Genomic DNA, 22,411 nt, shown 5'->3' with positions numbered 1-22,411 from the left:
AATCCGTTTACCAACCATTCATGAATCAATATCAATCAAACATTAAAAGAAGAAAAAAAACTTGTGGAACATCCATATTTTGGTTCTTATATACCCCAAATTTGTTGGTAATCATTCAAACATACATTCATCTTCTATGACACTTCTCTCAATGCATTTTTTCACTCATTTCTATTCTTGTATCTTAGGGATTTTTTTACTCATAGTTATTAAGGTTGCACCGTTTAAAGCCTACTTAAATTTAAACAGGCCCATAGCCCATTTTTGCACCGTTTAAGGCCCGATTATAGCCCGAAGCCAAACCTAGCCTGACAAGGCCAGAACTAAATACTTAAACGGGCGGTCACGGTGCAAGCTTTAAGGACCATGAGGCCCAGCTAGGCCTGACCGAGCCTGACCGGTTGACACCCCTATACCGTATGCCAGCACCTTATGTTTCCATCTCTCTTCCCCTGTACAGGTGAAACCGGGCCGGGTTGGGCTAGGTTTTTTAAAACCCTAGCCCAACCCTGAGTCCTCTTAGCTCAACCCGGCCCTAGGTAGGGTTGAGATTAGGGGTGCGAGTTTGGCCCTGTCAGCCCGAACCCGCCCTGAGCCCGAACAGGGCTTGGGCTGAGATATTTGGCCCTGAGGGTGGGTGAAGGCTGGAAATTTCTGGCCCTGAGTTTGGGTCGGGTCGGGCCAGGGTTGAGGCTTTAGGCTAAGTCTAACCCGGCCCGGCCCGACCTGACCCTGTTTTAAGTTATACTATAAAATATATATTGAAATAATATATATTATAAACTTTAAACGTCACCCACATTTTATTATATAATATATTATATATGAAGCTAATAAGTGATATAATACAGTTTATTATAGTGTTATTTTACATAAAATTGATAATTTCCTCCCCAGCCCATTCCAGCCCGTGCATTTCCTTCCCTTTCCCCATGATCAGGGCCAATCAGGGTCAGCCCGGCCAGGCCCTAAGGGCGGGTCAGGGTTGGATTTTTTTGGCCCTGAGTCAGGGTCAGGTCGGGCCCGGGCCCAGGTAAGGGGACTCAGGGTTGGGCTAGAGTTCAATAAAGCCCGACCCAACCCGATCGTGTTGCAGCCCTAGCTGAGATATCTCAGCCCAGGCCCAACCCTAGTGGGCTCAGCCCAACCCGACTTGGCCCTAATTGACTCTAATCGGGCCTGGTTGGGCTGGGTTGGCCTTGATTGACCCTGATTTTTGCTAGGGCCTAGTTGGCTCTGATTGACTAGTCTCTTGTGATTGGGTATTGGTTTGTTTTATACTTAGTTGACTATTAGACTTTTCTTAAAATTTTAAATACTTTTGTTCAATAGATAATTAGCCTTTTTTTTTGGGTAAACCAATAGATAATTAGATACTAAACAAAAATTGCAAAATGTAATCAATAAATGGCAAAGTATAACCTAACATAGGGTCGGGCCGGGTTGGGCTTAGCCCGAGGCTTCAACCCTGGCCCAGCCCGACCCTAACTCCGAGCCAAAAAAATTCAACCCTAATACACCCTCAGGATTGAAAAATCCAACCCAGGCATTGTTCAGGCTCAGGACGGGCTCAGGTCGATAGGGCCAAATTTACACCCCTAACTTCCCCCCTTTGAAGGATAAATGAGTCATTTCAAAGGGGGAAAGAGAGAGATAGACACCTAGGGTGCTGGCATACCCATCCCTCTCCCTTGAAAAATATGCAAAACAAGAATTACAAAGTTTTCCTCCACGCATAGAGGACATTTCACCCACTATCCTAGGGTTCACAAATCCCTCCTAGGGTTTTTGTATGTTCCAAAATACCCTCTCAATACCCATTCCCACCCTCTCCTGCCCCTCAGTGAATTGTATATCCCATTCACCCTGGGTGGAGGGACACTCGGTCCAAACAAAAAAAAAACCCTCTAAGATGATAAAATTGTAATTTTTTTTAATTAGTTTAAAATTTATTTTTGGGAGAGGGTTCTCTGAGCAAGCAACTTAGATAAACCCACCCATGCAGTGCGATAAAATGGTATCTTACGACAAGGAAGATATTTCATCTGAGGAGAAGAGAGATAGACATAGAAGTACTAGTGTACCCAATCCAATGGCTTAGATAACCTTTTCACTTTATTTTTTAATCAAACTAAAAGCAAAGTTGGAAAACCAAGTTTTTGCTCGACCAAGTAATCCAAGTCGAGTAACAAAAAACATGAAACCTGATCAAGTCTCATGAAGACTCGCCCAAGTTTAAGAAATGACCAAACCAGGTCCGAGTTTTCATTGACTCAGTATTTTTGCCCAAGTCATGTGAAAATTATCAATTATGGTTTTTTTTATTGGGTCATATTCTATTCATAGACCATAAGTTTGGTCTACAGTCAAATAAAACCCTAGATTTTTTATTCATTGTCTTCAATATTTTTTACTTCTCAACTGCGAAGCAATCATAGTCTCTATCCCTCTTCACTCGAAGAAGGAGAAGAAGGAAGATAATAAAAAATAAATAAAGAAGAAAAAGGAAAAAAACATAACTCACCCAAACCACTACGTTAAAAAAAATGATTTTGAACAAATGAGTGAAGAAACCATTACTGAAAACCATTTTGATAAAAAAAAAAAAAAACTATTTGGTAACTACTAAGCATAATAGATTGTAGAATTTTTTTTTTTTTTTTTTTTTTTTTTTTTTGGGTAAAGAATAGATTGTAGAATGAAAAATTAGTTTGGTAATTACCTATGTGTAAATAATATTTAAGGAAAATTTCATGAACATCCCCTATAAGTATATTAAATATCACAGATATCCCAAATATTTTCAAAAAATATCACAAACGTCCTTTACTTTATGATTTCATTTCAACTTAGTCCACTCCGTTAGGTCTCTACAATTAAGTGGCTATTAATTCTTTTTAAATGACAAAATTACCCTTACCACTGTGTGAACTCCTCATAATACCCTTAAGGTAAAATCACAAAAACAAATACCATTCTATCTTCATCGTCTTGGTTGGGGGAAAGAAGAAGGCGTTGAAGAGGTCCGCCCGCCGACCTCACCATCTTCAAATAGTATTTCATTCCCCTCCCCAAGTTCCAGATCAGGTGGGGGAGAATTCTGTTCCTTGGCGGGTGGCGGTGACTTTTGAGGTGGAGCAGGAGAATCTGTAGGGAATTTTGAATCGAGTGCTAGGTTCATAGTCACGATTCTCTGCAAGTCTATTTTTAAAAAAAAGTTGTCCAACCTGTATTTACAAAGCTATCGTTCGTTTGCTGCAGTCCCTCCATTAAGAAATATTAAGATCAAGATACCTGAATCGACTTACGCTGGATTTGTTTTCTTGGATTTCTGAATTGATAGATTGGAATTTATTGTTGGTGTTGAATCCAAGCACCAACTGCTGAATCGATTGAAAACCCTAACTGGGTCTCCCATATTTGTTGATTTTGAATCGAGTGTTGGGTTCACAGTCACGATTCTATGGTGGGTGTTTTTTTTTTTTTTTTCTCGTTAGTCAAAAAGAAGAAGAAAATTACCGCTCCTTCATTCTTTCGATTTGTTGAATATCAGTATACCTTCGTCGATTTGCTGCTTCTTGAGATGTGCTCGGGAATCGGAAATTCTTCCCATTTTGACATTGTTGTGATCCCCAAAGCAAGGTTTCTGGTTAGAAGACAGATGTAGAGATGGAGGAGGAACGGTTCCGCTGTCTTCAAATCTGCTACCAGTTTCATAATCGGAAGTCCACTGCCTCCGGTAACCCCAAAATATCTTTGTATGATAAACATTGACCCTTGATGGTCTTTAAACAAGAAAATGGGGGAAAAGTTGCTAATTCCATATCAGACCTACAGAAGCTTAGAGTGGCCTGCTCATGGGATTAAAGACATCGTTTAAGGTTCTAACTTCTAAACAAGAGGTTATTTGAGAAGAAAATGAAATCAGAAATTGATGAAAAATACAAAGATTTATGTTCAATAGAGAATCAATCTTACCCGTTGGTGGTTCTCGTCAATAGTGTAAGGTTGTGAAGAATAAGGAAGAAAAGTGAAGAAGACGAATGAGAGGTTAACTAATGGGGTTAAAATGGACATTTCAATTTTGGGTGTTAATTCACTTAACGTCAAGGGGAAGGTTGATATTTTGATAATGTTTGGGGTGTCCATGATATTTGATATACTTATAGGGGTATCTATGAAATTTTCCCTAATTTTTATTACATTTTTGAAAAAAATGGATGAAGAAATTTTCTCATCACCTATCTTCTTTCCCAAATCAACTCTAACAGTAAAGATAAAGAGAAGAAAAAGAAGGAAGAAAAGGGAGGAAACAGACAAGAGCTCTCAAGCCATGAGATCATTTCAGAAGGGGAAGAAAGAAGTCGATTCCATATTTGCAGTCTCGATGGTTTTTGCGATTCCAGAGTTGCAGCAGCATGTGGTTGGGCTGCAACTTGAGATCCATGTGTGGGTGGGGTGACCAACAGGGGTGGAAAAGTGAGAAGCGATTGGAATTTAGGAACTTTCCCAATTTTTTTGTGCGTTTGACTACTGGAGATGGGCATACTCAGGATGGAGAGAGAGAGAGAGAGAGAGAGAGAGGCGTCTTCAATCTGAGCTCCTCCATATTAGCGAGAGGTTCAAGGATTCAGGGGAGATGTTTGTAGGGGTTCAGGGGTGAGTTTTTTCACTGGTGATTCACACCGCTGATCAGAGTTTATCCCATTTTTTTTGGTCGAAATCATCTTCTTTCTCCCCCTATTGTAATTTACCCTCATTCAGAGACAGATATCCTTCAATATCTGATAAATAGATTTGATTTTCACCTGAAAATGGATATGAAGAAAAACATCTGCAGTTAGCTGCATGGATACTGTTACATCTCTTTTTTTGGCAAAAACTGCTCTTGTTGACCATGAATCGTTTCCATACAAGTACCTCCAAATACAGTCTCAAAATGTAATTAAGCATTTATGAGAATGGATCGCAAAGAGTGCTCTCTGATTAGCCATATAAGCGTGTAATAACATGGCTCAACTGCCCCAAATGGATAAGCAGCACAAACCAACTCGGAAAGAAAAGCTGATCTGTAGAAAATAGAATGCATCCATCAACGATCAGCCAGTTCTCATGATTATGCGGACACCACTATCGGTATCCACAATGTCACTAAACTCTCCGACTTTCAGAGCATATGTTGCTTCTTCAAAAGGCTTCTGCATCTGCCCTCTGCCAAAAGGACCTAAATCACCACCGCGCTTGGCGGAGCTGCAATCGGAGTAGCGAGAGGTGAGGTCGTCACGAACGGTCTTGAGCTGAGAGACAGCGGTGTCCCTGGTGGTGTTCATGATGATGCGACCTTCTGGATCCTCCCAAGAAGCTTTTCTTCTGGAACCCTTGTAAGGGTATTTATGTAATATCCCTTTATATGTTCTAATATAATCCTACTTGTATTAATGCCCAGGCTGTGAGGGGCAATCTAGTAATTAGCCCATCTGACCTAAACCCTAGTTTTTCTATATATACTAGCTGGAGGCAGCAGTCTGGGTATTCCAAACTAGATACTCAGGGTGTAATGCTTTAAGCAATCTTGTGCTTAAAACCCTAATCCTAACAATCTTAAAGCATTAGGATATTTGTTTTCCTGCGATCAAGATCGGCTTTGGATTTTGGATTTACAATTTGTTTTTGAGAGATCGTTTTGGCGTTCGTCATTCTCGTTCACAGCTTTTGTCCAACTGTTCGTACATCATCTTCGATCTAACTCGAGCCAGCAAACGATTTTGGAGAACGCAACTGTGAGCAGATTTCGTCTCAGAGAAGTTACTCGATCGATTTCTCTTTTGTTTTTTTTAATTCATAAAGGACAAAAGAGTTAAATCAGATTTCTCTCTCCTTTGTTTATTGTTTCCACATTCAAAGCTTTAGTTTCTGATTCCACACGGTCAAATCAAGTGCAATTTTTTGTCCTTTTGTAATCATAAAGCTTTAGCTTATGATTTGAATGGTTGTTTAAAACAAAAAAAAAAAAAAAAAATATGTGAAAAACTACGGAAAAGCTAAAGCGGTCTTTGGTGCTCTATTTGATTTGACAGAAAGGTTTGATGTTTTGAAAAAAAAAAAGAGGATACTTTTGATTTGATTTATCAAATCTTATTGGGTTCGGCCAATATCTACCAGCAGCCAGTACTAACGTGTACGGTACCAGCGTCGACACCACTGCAACTCCGCGATCTTTTTCTCCGTTATCTAAATTCAGGGTTCTCCATCTCAGGTGTGACTGTTCCTTGAGCATTTATTTTTTTTATTTGAACTTTTGCTTGGGCATATAAACAAATCACTTAATATGGAGAAACATGCTGTTCCAATTGAGATGATCAAATTGGAAAGCTTTAGTGGCTCTGAGTTCAGTTCTTGGAAAAGGAGGACTCAGTTTGGACTGAAGTACCTCAATATTTTCTACACTGTAGTAAATAAATTTTCTGATTGTACGGACCTAACTGAAGCCCAATGGATAAGTGACGAAGACTTTTGCAAAGACTACCTATTGAACCGCTGCGATAGGTGTGAGAGACCTATAGTAAATATGAGACTGCAAAAGAGATTTGGGAAAACCTAAAAGCCCAATTCAAAAAGGAGGATGACCTATCAAAAACTCACTTGGTTGACAAGTTTATGGACTTCAAGTTTCAAAAAGATAAGGAGATACTTCCACAAGTAATGACTTTTGAGAACTTGAGAACAAAATTGAACCAAGAAAACATCCCCGTTGTTGATGCATTCTTAGTGGGTGCAATTATCTTTAAGTTACCCTCTACCTGGTATTCCTTTAAAACTGAGATGCACAGAAAGAAAACACAAGTGGGGCTGGATGATCTCAAACGGTTCATTAGAATCGAAGATGAGAACAGAGCCAGGAATAACTTGGAGATGGTGAAACAACAACAGGCATCTGCCAATTTGGTTTCACAACCCAAAAAATATCCTAGGCAGTCCAAGCCACCTAAGAAAGAACCCCAACAGTTGGAGGCCAAAAAGACTAATTTTAAAAAGAGGGGCAAGTGCCGCAACTGTGGAAAGTGGGGTCACTATGCATCTGAGTGTAGGGGTCCTAAGAAAGGGAACACTGACACACCACAGAAGGAAGTTCACATGCTGATGGACAAGACTGAGCCTACTAACTTTGTTGCCATGGTTGGCAAGGGTAAGGGGTTGGCCAGTACATCTTCGATTGGTGGTTAGACTGGGAGCGACTTGTCATGTTTGCAATAGCAAGGACCTGCTCACCGATGTTGTTCAAGTAGCGGATCCATCATTGCAAATGGAGACATCGTGGAAGTGGCTCAACAAAGGACAATAACCTGGTTCTATCATCGGTAAAATATTAACTTTGAAAAATGTTAAAATCTTTCCTGGTTTTGAAAAGAATTTAATTTCCATTGGAATTTTGCTTGATGCTGGCATGTCTATTACTTTTAGTAGTGGTAGAGTAACATTGTCTGTTAACTCCTTTTATTTTGGATGTGCTTATAATTTGAATGGTATGTTTAGGTTAAGTTTAGCTAATGAGACAATAAACCAGGTTAACCATAATTCACTTGATCCCAAAATACTACATTGTAGGTTAGGGTATGTGAACTATAGGAAAATGCTCAAACTAGCTAAAACTCATAATTTACCATTAGACACTTCAATTAGATTTAACAGATGTGAAGTGTGTGCTCAAACTAAAATAACTAGAAAACCGTTCAGACCGATTTCTAGGAGCACTCAACTTCTTGAACTTATACATTCTGACATTTGTGACTTTAAAAGCTACACAACTAGAGGAGGTCGGAAGTATTTGATAACATTTATAGACGATTTTTCTAGATACTGTCATTTATACCTGTTAAAATCTAAAGATGAAGCTTTTGAAAAATTTAAAATTTTCAAGAATAGGGTAGAAAATCAGTTGAACTTGAAAATTAAAAGATTTAGAAGTGATAGGGGAGGAGAATACAAATTGACAGAGTTCAAGGAATTCTGTGCCTCTGCAGGCATAATCCTTGAAACTACTGCTCCTTACTCACCTCAATCAAATGGCATAGCTGAAAGAAAGAACAGGACGTTAACAGAGATGTTAAACTCCATGTTATTGACAGCTGGTATGCCCTCTTACTATTGGGGAGAAGCAGTGTTGACTGCAAATCACATTCTAAATAGACTACCACATTCAAAACTGACTTCTACACCTTATGAACTATGGCATAATCATCCCTGTAGATATGACACTCTTAAGGTTTGGGGCTGTATAGCTTATGTTAGGATACAAGACCCTAGGAGACCTAAGGTGGGAACTAGAACAAACACTTGTGTATATCTAGGTTGTGCAAGACAAGTCAGAGACCGATTTTTGGATCTATCAACCAATGTGGTGATAGAATCTAGGGATGCTATATTCTTTGAGGATAAATTCCTTAGAGATAAAGGCCTGACCTTGCCTGGTTTGACTGAAGTGGTTACAGAATCACCTTTGGAATCTGAACCAATTGTTTCTGACACTACTCCCACAATGCTCCTTGAATCAGAATCTAGAAGAGTATCTACTAGAGATCGAGTACCCAAGAATTTTGGTGAGGATTTTGTGACCTACCATTTAGAGGCTGATCCATCCACCTATAAGGAAGCGATGAGATCTAGGGACTCCCTGTTATGGAAAGAAGCCATTGATGAGGAAATGAGCTCTTTAATGCAGAAAGAGACCTGACACCTTGTTGATCTGCCTAGAGGGGCCAAGACAATAGGGTGTAAGTGGGTACTGAAGAAGAAACTTAATCCGGATGGGTCTATAGCCAGGTATAAAGCACGATTAGTAGCTAAAGGCTATAAACAGGTGAGAGGGATAGATTATTTTGACATCTACTCCCCGGTCTGCCATTTGGCAACAATAAAGATTCTTCTTGCCATAGCATCTATTGAGCACTATGTTGTGCATCAAATGGATGTAAAAACGACTTTCCTTAATGGAGATCTAACAGAAGAAATCTACATGAACCAACCTGAAGGGTTTTTCATGGAAGGTTCTGAAAAAAGAGTTTGTAAATTAAACAAATCTCTCTATGGTCTTAAACAAGCACCTAAATTATGGCATGAGAAGTTTGACAAGACAGTAAAGAGCCTTGGTTTTCAAACCAGCAACTCGGATAAGTGCCTTTATTTTTTGTCTGAGTCAAACAAGGTCGCGATTATTTGCTTGTATGTAGACGACATGTTGATTCTAGGTTCTGATCTCTCTGTAGTGAGTGACATTAAAGAAACCTTGTCCAAAGAATTTGACATGAAAGATCTTGGTGTGGTAGACACCATTCTTGGAATGAGAGTAAGCTTCAGTGAGCAAGGGATCACCCTTAGTCAGACTCATTACATTGAGAAGCTATTTTCTAGTTGGGGATACAGTGATTGTAAACCGATTGAGACACCCTATGACTACAACAAACGGTTGAAACCTAACACAGGTGACACCATGAATCAGTTAGATTATTCTAAACTGATTGGTAGTCTCATGTATGCAATGAGTTGCACTAGGCCAGACATAGCCTTTACGTTACACATGCTGAGTCGTTTCACTAGTAATCCTGGAAAAGAGCATTGGGATGCCCTATCGAGGCTGATGAGATACCTTAAGGGTACTCAAGGTTATGCTTTATGTTATAATGGACATCCTCCAACTTTGGAAGGATATTCATGCATCTTGGTGCTCGATTTGGGAGACAAGCAGATCCACCAGTGGTTATGTATTTACACTAGGAGGAGCAAAGAGAGCATGGAAATCCAAAAGACAGACTAGTATTGCTCTGTCATCTATGGAATCGAAACTTTATGCTCTAGCTTCTGCGGAAGATGAAGCAGAGTGGATAAAGGATCTGATCATGGATATTCCATTGAGGAGTTTTAAGTTAAACTCTATATCTATATTCTGTGATAATCAAGCAACCAAGACGATTGTGAATAACTCACTCTTTAATGGTAAGAGGAGACACATCAGGCTGAAACAGGCTATGCTGAATTATAGAACAGAACAAGGGATTATCACTTTGATTGATGTGAGATCGAAGGATAATACGGCAGATGCCCTTACAAAGGGATTGAACAAAGATCGAACATTCAAAACTACAGGGGAGATGGGGTTAAAGACCATTTAGTCAGGTCTTAACCTAACCCAATATTATTTTGAATTATTCGAATCTCATCTAGCCTTGGTAAGTATTTGGGACAGTTTACATGTTTCAGATAACTTAGTTAGGTTACTAAGTATGGGGGTTTGTGAAACCATTCCAAACTTGATGGTGTAGCAAATTTTCATGTGAAATCTCCTTACTTTGTTATTCCACAAAGGAATATGAAAAAATGTCTGATATGTTTCAATGATATTGTGCTAGTCTTTATGTCATTCCAAATTTGATGACATGTCTTTCATAGTATGGTGTACCATTCCAAATTTGATGATACAACATAAATCTATGACTGATATGACGAATACAATATTCCAAATGGAAACATGGTATGGTCCTTATGATAGAGACTATATAGGATCGAGTTCTTGTAAAGAAACTTGATGATGATGCTTATTGTTTTTTGATTTACCTTCAGCCATATATGAAATGTACTAAGTTCTTATTGTTGAACTCGATACTATTGTGCAAATGATTGAATTCATAATATCTTATGAAATTCATATTTGACAAATTACAGAGAATGGCGAAGATGGAGGAGAACGGTTGAATCTGGATCTCGATGAGGATGACTTACTTGATGAGTAAAGTCACATGGATTGCAAGGACTTTTTCTTTTGATTATTTCTTTTGGTTTAGCCACTTGCATGTGGAACTTCGGATTTATTGTTGGGTTTAGTTTTGATCTAAAACCCTAGTTTTATTTCTTGAAGTTTACTTATTTCTTATTTGATTTATTGGATTATTGATATTCAATTTATATTGATTCAATTACTGATTGAATAATGGTTCCTATACATGTGTAATGGATATATGTAGAACATAGGAAGAGATTGTAAGGGTATTTATGTAATATCCCTTTATATGTTCTAATATAATCCTACTTGTATTAATGCCCAGGCTGTGAGGGGCAATCTAGTAATTAGCCCATCTGACCTAAACCCTAATTTTTCTATATATACTAGCTGGAGGCAGCAGTCTGGGTATTCCAAACTAGATACTCAGGGTGTAATGCTTTAAGCAACCTTGTGCTTAAAAGCCTAACCCTAACAACCCTGGTGCTTGATGAGGATGTGGGACGCCCTCACTTGATTGGAGTTCGACATTTGGATCCTCCTCAGGCTGCTGCTGCTGCTGTTTCTCTGGTTGATCCGACGAAGCCGAAGCTTTCTTCCCCTTACGATCGTTGACATGGATCCTGTTACATCATTCCAATTTACCTAGTCTTATGACTCTTATCTACTGTTAAAATTTCTTTTCTAATGATAAGACAAAAATAGTCTTCAAATATCTTCTCACCACCATGTTCTCTCTATTTCTCTAATCTACTTTTGGAGCCTTCCCAATGCAATCTGATATAACTTGATTAAAGATTTCAGGTGCTAACCATAGGATAAGATGGAAACCAAATTTAGAGGAAATCTGAGAACTCCGTGCTCGAGAGTTGCAGGAAATTTGAGGTACCGTTTGATAACGTGTTGTTTCTATTGTTTTCCTACCAATAATGTTCCCAGCACACAAATGGTACAGAAAAAACGTTTGATAAACCTATTTTGTTTCAAGTGTTTTTTATGGTAAAAATCAAAATTCTGTTTTGTTTCAAGTATTTTTTATAACAAAAATCAAAATTTATAACAATTTATGACTAAAAAAACGTTTTTGAAATAACAACTATTTGTTGTTATGACTGTTTTGTGGCTTTTTAACAAAAACTGTTACCCGATAGAACGATTGCAATACGCGAAGTCGCTCATCTCTCGCTCAACTCCCTCTTACTTCAAAAGTTCCAAACCCTCAAAAACCCTAGGCAAAACCTGCAACTTTCTCGCTGATCTTTGCTCGAGTTGGGACTTGAAGCTATCATCGTCCTCACCTCAAGCTCGAGGATCTCTGCTGTTGTACCTCCACTGTCCAGGTAAATCTCTATCTTTCTCTGTGTCTCTCTGCTATGAAACTGGTTTTCTGTACAACGAAACCTGCTGCTATGAAAGCGCATTTCATATTTCCTTTTCTTCAGCTAGGAAGAAGGATTTCTTACATAGAAGAAAACCTAGAAACAAGAAAAATAAAACCCACACAAACTAGAGGCGTCCGGAGACTTCCTTGTTGGTAAATCTACCAATTGATCTGATTTTGTTCTAGCCAGTCCTCCATCCATTGGCGGTGTCATATGCATCTAAAATGACGAGGCAGAAGAAAAACTTACACCATATCCACAAAGCATCAAGGGAAGTGATACCCAAGACCCAAATTTCAAGAAAAACTAGAAAGGGGAAAAAAATCGTAATTCTAATTCTTTACTGCACAATTTCTCCAAAAACACCATTCTGTTATATAATGGAATTGAATTATGGCAACCGACATTTTTGCTGAAATAATCGTGAGTACTTTGCTTTCAACTCACGGCGGTGGTGGATGTGGTGGCGATGAAAATCTTCACATCTCGGTTGATTTCAGCTCCAACAAAAATGAATTTGGTATGATAATGGGTGCATCAACATCGATCACTGTTCCTTCTCTACCTCATAAAGCTTGTTCTACCCTCTTCAAACTCAACTCTACGGTTTCTCTCTTCAATCCTGTCTCTTCCATTGGAGTAGATTTTGCTTCTGCTCGCAAAACTGGGTGTCCTTTTTTGGAGTTTGACGCAGGTGGTGAACTGGGTCCGTTGGGCTCTGTTTTCAATTTGGGGGTTTGAGTGGGAATTATTACATATGGTTATGTCAGTGGTGTCTTCGAGGAGATCCATTAGAGATACTTTAATATTCCTATTAATTTAAGTACCTCTAATGTAGTCTTTAGCACCTAAGCCACCTATAGAAGACTAAAAGAAGAGTTGGCTCTTGGGATATGATAGTATATTGCATAGGTAAATGCTTCACATTTCATGATCAATGACCAAATGGTAGGTAGGGGTGTAAATGAATAGTCAAAATCCGTTTCCGTATTCCTGTCTGTATTCGTTTAGTATTATCCGAATCCGTCCGAAAGCTAAACGGATGCGGATACAATTAGGCTATAGCTATCCGAAAAGCTATATTTACATGTAAACGGATAAAATATCCGATCCGTATCCGTTTAGCACTATCCGAATCCGTCCAATAGCTAATCAGATGCAGATGCGAATATAGCACTATTCGAGCCGAATCCGATCCGTTTACAGCCCTAATGGTAGGTGGGCTACCTGTTATGTTTCGATTCCATAGCTCCCAGAAATCTAATGTAATGATCAATTGATCCCTATTGTAACAATATGGGATCTCTTCCCCACCTCTCATTACCATAGTTAGTAAGTTCGGGAATGGCATTAACACGGGAACGGATACGTACAGCAGTCAAACGAACTATACGACACTAATATTTTTCAAAAAATCCGACGTAATAATATTGTACGTTAATAATATGGTACGTATTTAATACATGTATAATACAATTGTTATATAAAAATCCGGGAACAAAAATACGGGCATATATTCACTATGCAATAGACATGTACATCTAATAAATACAATAATAGCATTTACTGATGTGCCTAAATATATAGTTTGATTGGTTAACAAGTCTAGATTCATTACATTCTTTATTGTAGGGATTAGAATGGCCAATCAAAAGGGATGATTGAAATGAATATTGCTTATAAAGAGTCTTTTTAGCTTTTATGTACCAAACAAGAAGTAAGATAACATAACTTCTCTTCATTCATAAAATCTTGCCGTCTCTGGAACAAGATAAACGTCTCTCCCGCAACACTCTCTCCCCCCCCCCCCCTCTTATATTTTTCTTTCTAATTTCTTCTCTAGTTTTAGATTCTATTTTCAATTTCTAATTTTAGGTTTCGATTTTGCTGCTGAATTGAGTTTTGTTATTAAATATTAACTAAATTTGAGTTTATTTCATGTTTCATGGGTTTTGGACTTTAATAAATCCTAAAGTCTGTCTATTTAACTATCAAAAATAGAAAGAATGGATGATTCTGAATCTACAATGATGGAGTTTTTGGCTAAGAAAAGCTTGGAGTTCTCACAGATTGTATATATTTCGTTTGGTTGGGTTTCTTGAAAAAAACCGAACGAGTTGCCTTGTGTTGTTGGGCTTCAATTTCTAAGCACTCCCTACGATTCTCCTCCATAGAATGGAGGGGAAAAGGTTTCTGAAAAATACCCTAAGAATTGTCGCTTCAAGTGCGCAGCTGCAATCGCCGGCTTGACGAACGCAAGAACCACAGCTGCAATTGCCGGCAAAACGCAAGAAGAGGAAGAAGAGACAGAGAGGAATGAAGAAGGGGAACCAGCCGCTAGAGGTTTGGTTTTTCGCTAGAGAAAAGATGAGGGTTTGGTAGATTTTAGGTTTTTTTTAATCTAACGGTTTGTATTAAGAATTGGTTTAACGGTTAAGAAAGATTTTAGTTTTTTTTTTTTTTTAATATATATGTAAACGTATTATATGCGTATTATACGTGTTCCATTCGAGTATCATACGACGATCCTTAAAATGCGCGTATTTTATCGATTCTAACGTATTATACGCAATACAGAGTTTTTTTCATTCTTATGTTCGAATACGCGTATAATACGCATATTTACTAACTATGCTCATTACTAGATTATATGGTCCTCCTCACCTTACCTTATGTTCTCATATTTTTATCAAGAAAAAAAAGAGAGTTTCCCTCTAATAATGTGTTAGTGGTGAAAATGTCCAACACTCTCAAAGAATGGCACGGGGTAGAATAGGTGCGGGGCGTGCCAGAACCTTTGATGTAGGCTCAAACGGGTTAGGATTTTGCCTATCTGACTCTCAACCAGGGAATTTGGGGTTCCCTTGTGCCTGAGTAACTCTAAGGACCCTTGGGTTAAACTTTGAAGATATCGGTCTCAATGGGATTCTTAACAAAAGCACAAAAATGAATAACAGGGACTTATATGATGCCAAAAGACAAACACAGAATATTGAATGACTAATTAAACAATGGAAAGTAAACAAGCCAATATCAGATCATACCAAACTGCTGAGATGAATAGTTGATCCGTTGATAGTAATGTACACTTCCCAAAGGATAAAGATAAAAGCAAAAATAGAAAGCTAACAAGTAAATGCTAAAACAAAGATAAATGCTAAAAGTAGGGTATGGAGTTATGTGTGTCCTTCTGTGTGACAGCTCGTGGGCTTTTATAGCAAATCCAAGACTTTGATTTCTCTGAATTTTTGGTCATGGGCAATACTCAACCAACAGATGAAAATACCAGACTTTCAAGAAGAAGAGACTTGATTTTCTATTTTTACGATAAAATATCTATTTACCCCTCATATTTGGGTCATATGAGCACATGCTCATCAAAGAGTAAAAAAATGAAGGAAAAACATATTTTGGCCATAATACATAATAGACTCATGAGGGCTTGTTTGATAACGTTATGTTTCTGGTGTTTCTGTGCTATTTGTGTTCCTAGCACACAAATAACACAGAAAAATCATTTGATAAACCTGTTTTTGTTTCATGTGTTTTTTTAATCATAAATCAAAATTTATGTTCAATTATGTGAAGTGTAACAGCTTTGGAGAAACAAGTTTTATTTGTTTTTACAATTTTTATATCAATTGTAAGGAACTGTTGCCCGATAAAATCCCTTTTATCCCAAAGCTCGAACGAAGAAGAGAAGCGTATCCTTTAGAACTCTCTCCATCGCCTTCTGCTAACACAAGCTATTGCCTGCTACCGCTTGCTTGAATGAAGGGAAAAGAGAAGTGTTACCTTCTTCAACTCTCCATCGCCTTCTATCACCAGGCTCAGCTGCAAGCAACGCCGTCTGTCTCCTCTTCTGCATCTCGTTCAACACAGCAGGTACTTCCCATCTCGTTCAACACAGCAGGTTTATAGATTGGTTTTCTGATCCGATTTTGTTGGCTCGAACATCTACGAGCTCTGATTTGTTTAGGGTTTCAATATTTGTTTAGGTTTATAGATTGGTTTTCTGTGCCCGATTTTGTTTAGGGCTCCAACATCTCCAATTTTGTTTATGCTATTGATGTGTTTCTCTGTTAAAAAAAAATGGAAAATGTCCTATTTCTTTCACCTTCTTAATGTGAAGTAGAGGTAGAAGGACAAGAATGAGATATTAATCAGCCATTTGGAAGAAGTTGAGGTAGGCATAAGTATGTGTTATGTTGTGTTCTTGTTGGATTCTAGGCAATGGCTATTGATGGAGAGGTGCCAACAGTGATGCTTTATAACAACCATTAGATTTGTTCTAAAACTTGATAGAACAGGGGTGCCTTTGATTTCCCATTAGATCTCTGTTCAACCACTAGATTTCCCATTACAAAGATGGAATATGGGTATTTTCAAGATTTCAAAAGTCATGCCTTTGATGTTGGTCCACTGTGAGAATCTTAACCCTTGATGATGTCAAGTAAAACTTGATAGAACAGGGGTGCCTTTGATTTCCCATTACATCTGTTCAACCATTAGATTTCCCATTACAAAGATGGAAAATGGGTATTTTCAAGATTTCAAAAGTCATGCCTTTGATGTTGGTCCACTGTGAAAATATGTTCAACCATTAGATTTGTACTAAAACTTGATAGAACAGGGGTGCCTTTGATTTTTCATTAAATGTTTGTTTTCCCTCCCATAAGATTTTGGTTTGTAGTTCATTTTTAGTAATGTTAGTTAGGTAAAATATGAATTACCAAAAAAAAAAAAAAAAAAAGGTTAGGTAAAATATAAGTTTAAGGTATTGTATTTTGTCACATGTAAGGGGCTCACTAGTTCCTTTAAAAGAGAATAAATAGGCCTTTCCAGTGGAAGCACGAAGTTAAAAAAAAACCCTGTTGGAAAGGGGAGAGGGGGGAATAGGCTTGTAATTTATCTTACAACAGCTACCACTATTATCATTTTGGGGGTGTTTTCATTTATTTTAAATAAAAACAAGTTTCAAAAGTGATACCAAACACATGAAAAAATGAAAAATGATACCAAAGAGGCCCTTAAAAAAGACGAGACAAGTCGAGAAACCTGGATTTTCAACTATGAATTTAAAAGAACTTTGGAAATAAAATAAAGTTTTAATAAAAAGGAAATGTCACAACTTCTCAATGGGACTCCTTGGTCAGCCATTTAGAAAACATCGGTCTCACGTGGGGGGGTGCAACTAGTCCAAGCTCATCAAGGGTTCCTTTGCCTTGGTCCAACCTGTCCTTGACCAATCCTCAGGTTGGGATGGCCTTAGCCCAAGCCCAATCTTTCATGCCACACTAGGTTAGGTTGGGTTGGGCTTTGGCTTTAATAAAGTTTGGCAAAGGTTTCAAGTGCGGCAATGCATGGTACACGATTATATTTGTAATACTTTGAATGGGGGGGGGGGGGATAAAGCTCCCCCTAAAATACCCAACCGCCCCACCCCCACCACCAATTCACGAAGCTTTTGATTCTCAAGCTTATAGATGGAAACAATACAACAACAAATGGCACACAATTGTGAGGTTCCCACTTCCCACACGATGCTCATGCATTTTCTCGAAAATCATATCCCACAACTTTATAGTTGCATTGAATGGAACTGATCCACCGAAACGTCAAAATGATCATTATTAGGGAAAATGAACGCCACTTGGTTGTGCGGTGTGGCGTTTACCTGTGCCCAAATAATACGTTCACATTATGCAGTGACAAGGCCCTCTCAGGTACTGGGTCTCGGTGACGTATGTTTATCTCAAACCTACATCTAACAGTAATACATGAGGAAATCGACAAAATAAGATTCTTTACCAATACACACACATATGTGTACTCGCATTCGTACCCCGACATCAACATGTCTAGGAATACCCAATACGACAACGATATGATAAGGATGCCCAGCCCAAACCCTAATCGTGACTACCAATTTAAAGTGTAACTTATGGACATACATAACTCAAAAAGTTTATATCGCATGTGATCATATTAAACCAAAATGTATGAAATGTTTAATACAAAGTAAACCGGGTCGAACCAGTATGAACAGGTTTAATGGACACACATATCCAACACCGAATGATCCCCATTTTGCATTTTTGATAAATTTAACTATCAAGTATATATTTTTCATTTTGTCCATTTATTTTGGCATAATGTAGATTATTTAAGCATATTTTCATTATTTTTATAGTTTTTCACTATATTTTGATATTCATTATCTTACATGTTAGTATAAATTGCACTATCATCGGAGAACATTTGAAATCAAACATTTAGTAGAAAGATCGGTTTAACTGTACGAGGTGGGTGCCTAACACCTTCACACTTTCGTAACTTGACAGCTTACACAAATTCTCTTAGCAGACCATATGGAATCATGTAGCCCTTTATAGGGCTACATCAATTGGGTCCTAGGCCCTAATCCTAGGTGACGACTCCATTTTATTCTATATGTTGGATGATCCCAAAGCCCCCAATAATTGTGCAACACTATTCTTTCTAGTCCTCAAAGGGAGGACCATTTCCGGGATGAACTCCGATACACCCATATCTAGGGAAAACTCCTGATCTCATGGTGGATCCTTACAGGATAGAAACGTTTCCCTTGACTTTTATCCTCTATATGTGGAGTCATGGAACAACTTTTCTCTGTCCCTCAATAACTAGTGAGCGCCTGACAAACTCAGCATAAGTGGTCAACTCAAATACTACAACAAATTGCTGATCTCGTGGATCAAAGTACTTTCAAATCAACAAGCTTGGTGGTTACAAAATGTGAGGCATAATGGGATAACTCCTCAAATTGTCTTTCATACTCCATCATTGTCAGTGAACCTTGCTGCAGTCGAATAAACTTAGTCGCCTTCACCCGCCTAACAATGATAAAAAAATACTTCTCTCGAAAGACCTCCAGAAATTGTGCCCATGAAAACTGTTGATCCACAAGAACTCACTAGGTTGTCTACCACCATTGGTCAGCTTCTCCTTGTAACATATAGGTAGTACAAACTATCTTTTGTTCATCATTACACTAGAGTATGGTAAAGTTCTTCTCCAACTTTCTAATCCATCCCTTTGCCACCATAGGACTTGTTGATGTACCCCTGAAGGCTATTGGACGAAACTTCCTAAAGTTCGCCATAACCCTTACAATAGTAGAATCTGCAATCCTTTGTTGACTGCTCCCACCTGTAGACATTGCCTACATAGCTCCAGCAATAGCGATGACAAACATCCCCACCATCTCCTCTCTATTGGCTGTTGCATTCCTTATAGGTTGTACTAGGATACCATCAATCATACCACCCTGAGCAGGTACAACTGGTACCTTCGGTGTAGGAATCTCTTCCTCGATCAATAACAGCCGGGATAACACATTTCTGATGTGGCCCAAATTGTCTCAACAACAAAAGGATTATTATTGCAAGGTGATTAAATTCCCTATCCGAATGGGTCAGTACTGTGTTGGCGTGTAGTTAGTTACCTATGGGTGTAAAATAGGGGAAGAGAGTTCTAGCTTTTGATTTTGTATGCACAAGAACAACCATCATTCCTGTGTATTCTGAGAGAGACTCCCAAAAGCTAGATAACATACATTCCTCGAGTAAAGTGCGGTAACAGATGTCGCCAGAGAAGAACAACAATAAGAGAAGTTGATCAGAGATGGCAACACCTACCTTCATCTTCTATGTTTTTGGGGGCATCTGGAGGTAAGCACACTATGCATAACTTTATGAATGGATGAAATCTTATATTTTATCTCCTGAAATTATTAATTTAAATGGAAATGCATCAAAGAACCAGCTGATTAAGTTTGATAGTGGTCATCTAAAATAGGAAACAGAAAGAAAAATAAGACATCTATTAAGGATTCTGAAAGGACCGATACAATTTGCCCTTTGTTTGACTATGTAGTGTAAGCTCTGTATGGAAAGAAAGGGTACAACAATAGTTTGCGAGGGCGATGCGTGGTCGATCGCTTGAGTACACTATGGTGGAGATGGTGATGGAAGGTCGGAAGGTTGCAGTGAAGCGTTGGGAGAGTGGGGAGAGAGAGAGAGTGCAACAACAATGGAGATACTATCTTTAAAAAAAAAGGGTTTTTTACAAATGCCCCCCTAAAAATGCCCATTTGTCCAAATGCCCCCTTACAACTTTTCTAATTGTAAACTCCCCCTACTTTCAAAACATTGTAGCACTTTGGTCCAGTCCGTTAGTCTGGGACGTTAGAGGTTAGTTTTAGGGAATTTAATGATCAAATTGCCCTCATCTTCCCCAAATGTTTGAAACTGAAAATTTTTCCCCCAAATCGTTTAGGGTTTGAAACTGATAGAATCAGAAAGAAAAAACTCTATCAAGGAACCATGAAAATTTTACAATGGCTCACTACCCACATCCAAGATGCTCAGAACGTTCTTCGAAAGCCATTACTTCTCACAAAGTTCGGAAAACCATGGAAAGATCCTGGTTTCAATACCTTCTAGAGGGACCAATTGTTCCATACATTCTACGACAGGATCTATTTATCAGTTAGTAGTGCAACTGCAGGTGGTGGCAGCTTCTTACAGAAGAAATGGACTCTTTCCGAGATGGGTAAGAGAGTTTTTAGTGAGAGCCCCTCAAACAGCTAATTTAATTGTTTAACAGTCGCACAAAACAGCTAATGTGATTTACAGATAGAAAGCATCTCAATCATTCAATCCATCTACACAGTTGTATCTCTCTCCCACCACCGCCACTACACCCAGTGCTTTGCATCTCCCCCTTTCTCTATCCTCCGTTCACCGCTGCAACCCATCGCTCTATAGCCCATTATCCCCTGCCTCCACCTGCAAGCTCTCTCTACAATCCTCCATTTTTGTAACTCAGGAGGTATTAATGCCCTCTAAAACAACCCATTATTCTTTATTCATTTATACAAAGATTGTTCTGATATCCTGAACCAATGCGGACAGATCTTTTCCAAGATGATGAAGTATAAGCACAATTGGATTTTCAATTTTTCTCGTGAGAGAAATTTCACAAATTGGATGAAATAATCGTTTTTGGCTTTGATCTTAGTTGCAAAAAGATGAGAATTCAAGTAGTGGAAGGAGGGAAAACAGAAAAAAGAAGAAGATGGGAGCTATTGTTCGGTGATTAATTTCCATTTTAGTGGAAGTGGTTTTTATAGATCTACTTAATTCTTATAAACTGCAACTTTAAAGTTCCAGGTTTTCAGTAACAAGGAGAAAAAAATAGAGGCAAACTACGAACCTGTTCTCGATCATTTTATTTGTTATATATAATTAAGTGTATTCTTATTATAGTTTGAAAAATCAAATCATACATACTCTAGGGGCCATAGCAAGGTTATAAAGAATGATATGCCAAATCATATATAGTGCTGGGTTTTTGTTTTTTCCTTAACCTTCCGTGGGGATATTCAAAATCTTTCAATCTTTTAAACCCAGCCAATGATCAACTTGGTAAGAGTAGGTCTCACTTGATTGAGTTTTTTTTTTTTTCTCTGATTCTATCAGTTTCAAACCTTAAACGATTTGGGGGAAAAAATTTCAGTTTCAAACATTTGGAGAAGATGAGGGCATTTTGATAATTAAATCCCCTAAAACTAACCTCTAACGTCCCAGACTAACGGACTGGACCAAAGTGCTACAATGTTTTGTAAATAAGGGGGAGTTTATAATTAGAAAAGTTGTAAGGGGGCATTTGGACAAATGGGCATTATCAGGGGGCATTTGTAAAAAACCCAGAAAAAAAACAATGGAGATAGTGCGATTATAACAATTGAATGATTGTGATTAAGGGTGTCAATTTGAAACCAAAATCGTGTACCAATACCGAGACCAACCACCTGAAACTGTATCGATATAAATTCAGTACGGTATGATATAAAAAAATGGTATTGGTCTTGGTAGTACCGTATCGTTTGATATACCGTTACCGTACCGAATTACCGAACCAATTTAATATTATAACTAAACAGTTAATAAGCAAAAAAAAAAAAACTGAAAAGTGAAAACCCTTATCTCCCTTTCGAGTTTCGGCCCTTCCGAAAACTCGACTTCTCAGTTCTCTCAAGTTCTCTGCGGCTGACGGTATACTTCTGGTTTTGGCCTTGTGCAAATCTGGTTAATCCATTAATCAATTTCATCCGAGGCATATCCAAGTTCTCTCAAGTTTTCTTCTCGGGGTCCAATGCTCTAGAACTTCTCCGCCTTCAGTTGCCCTAACGTGGAAGCAATCGTAAGGCAGA

General features: G+C 38.3%; 1 protein-coding gene across 1 annotated transcript; it reads right to left on the bottom strand.

Annotated features, from left to right (window-relative positions):
- Positions 1-4,875: 4,875 nt before the first annotated feature.
- LOC122649559 (peptidyl-prolyl cis-trans isomerase Pin1-like) lies at positions 4,876-11,379 on the bottom strand. Its single transcript, XM_043842756.1, has 2 exons — positions 11,251-11,379; positions 4,876-5,377 (listed from the first exon to the last, which is right to left on the bottom strand). Exons 1-2 carry the CDS (start codon positions 11,300-11,302, stop codon positions 5,100-5,102), a joined length of 330 nt encoding a protein of 109 aa, XP_043698691.1. The 5' UTR covers positions 11,303-11,379; the 3' UTR covers positions 4,876-5,099.
- Positions 11,380-22,411: the final 11,032 nt, after the last annotated feature.

Source organism: Telopea speciosissima, chromosome 2, assembly GCF_018873765.1.
Source record: "Telopea speciosissima isolate NSW1024214 ecotype Mountain lineage chromosome 2, Tspe_v1, whole genome shotgun sequence".
Classification (NCBI taxonomy): Eukaryota; Viridiplantae; Streptophyta; class Magnoliopsida; order Proteales; family Proteaceae; genus Telopea; species Telopea speciosissima.
This window is presented reverse-complemented; position numbering and strand designations above follow the sequence as displayed.

Excerpts from the sequence above, each read along its gene's own strand:
- LOC122649559 (XM_043842756.1), bottom strand. The coding sequence starts at position 11,302 with ATGTCGAACTCCAATCAAGTGAGGGCGTCCCACATCCTCATCAAGCAC. Across the intron at positions 5,378-11,250 it reads CATCCTCATCAAGCACCAGG|GTTCCAGAAGAAAAGCTTCT; the intron begins GTTGTTAGGGTT and ends ACCCTTACAAGG.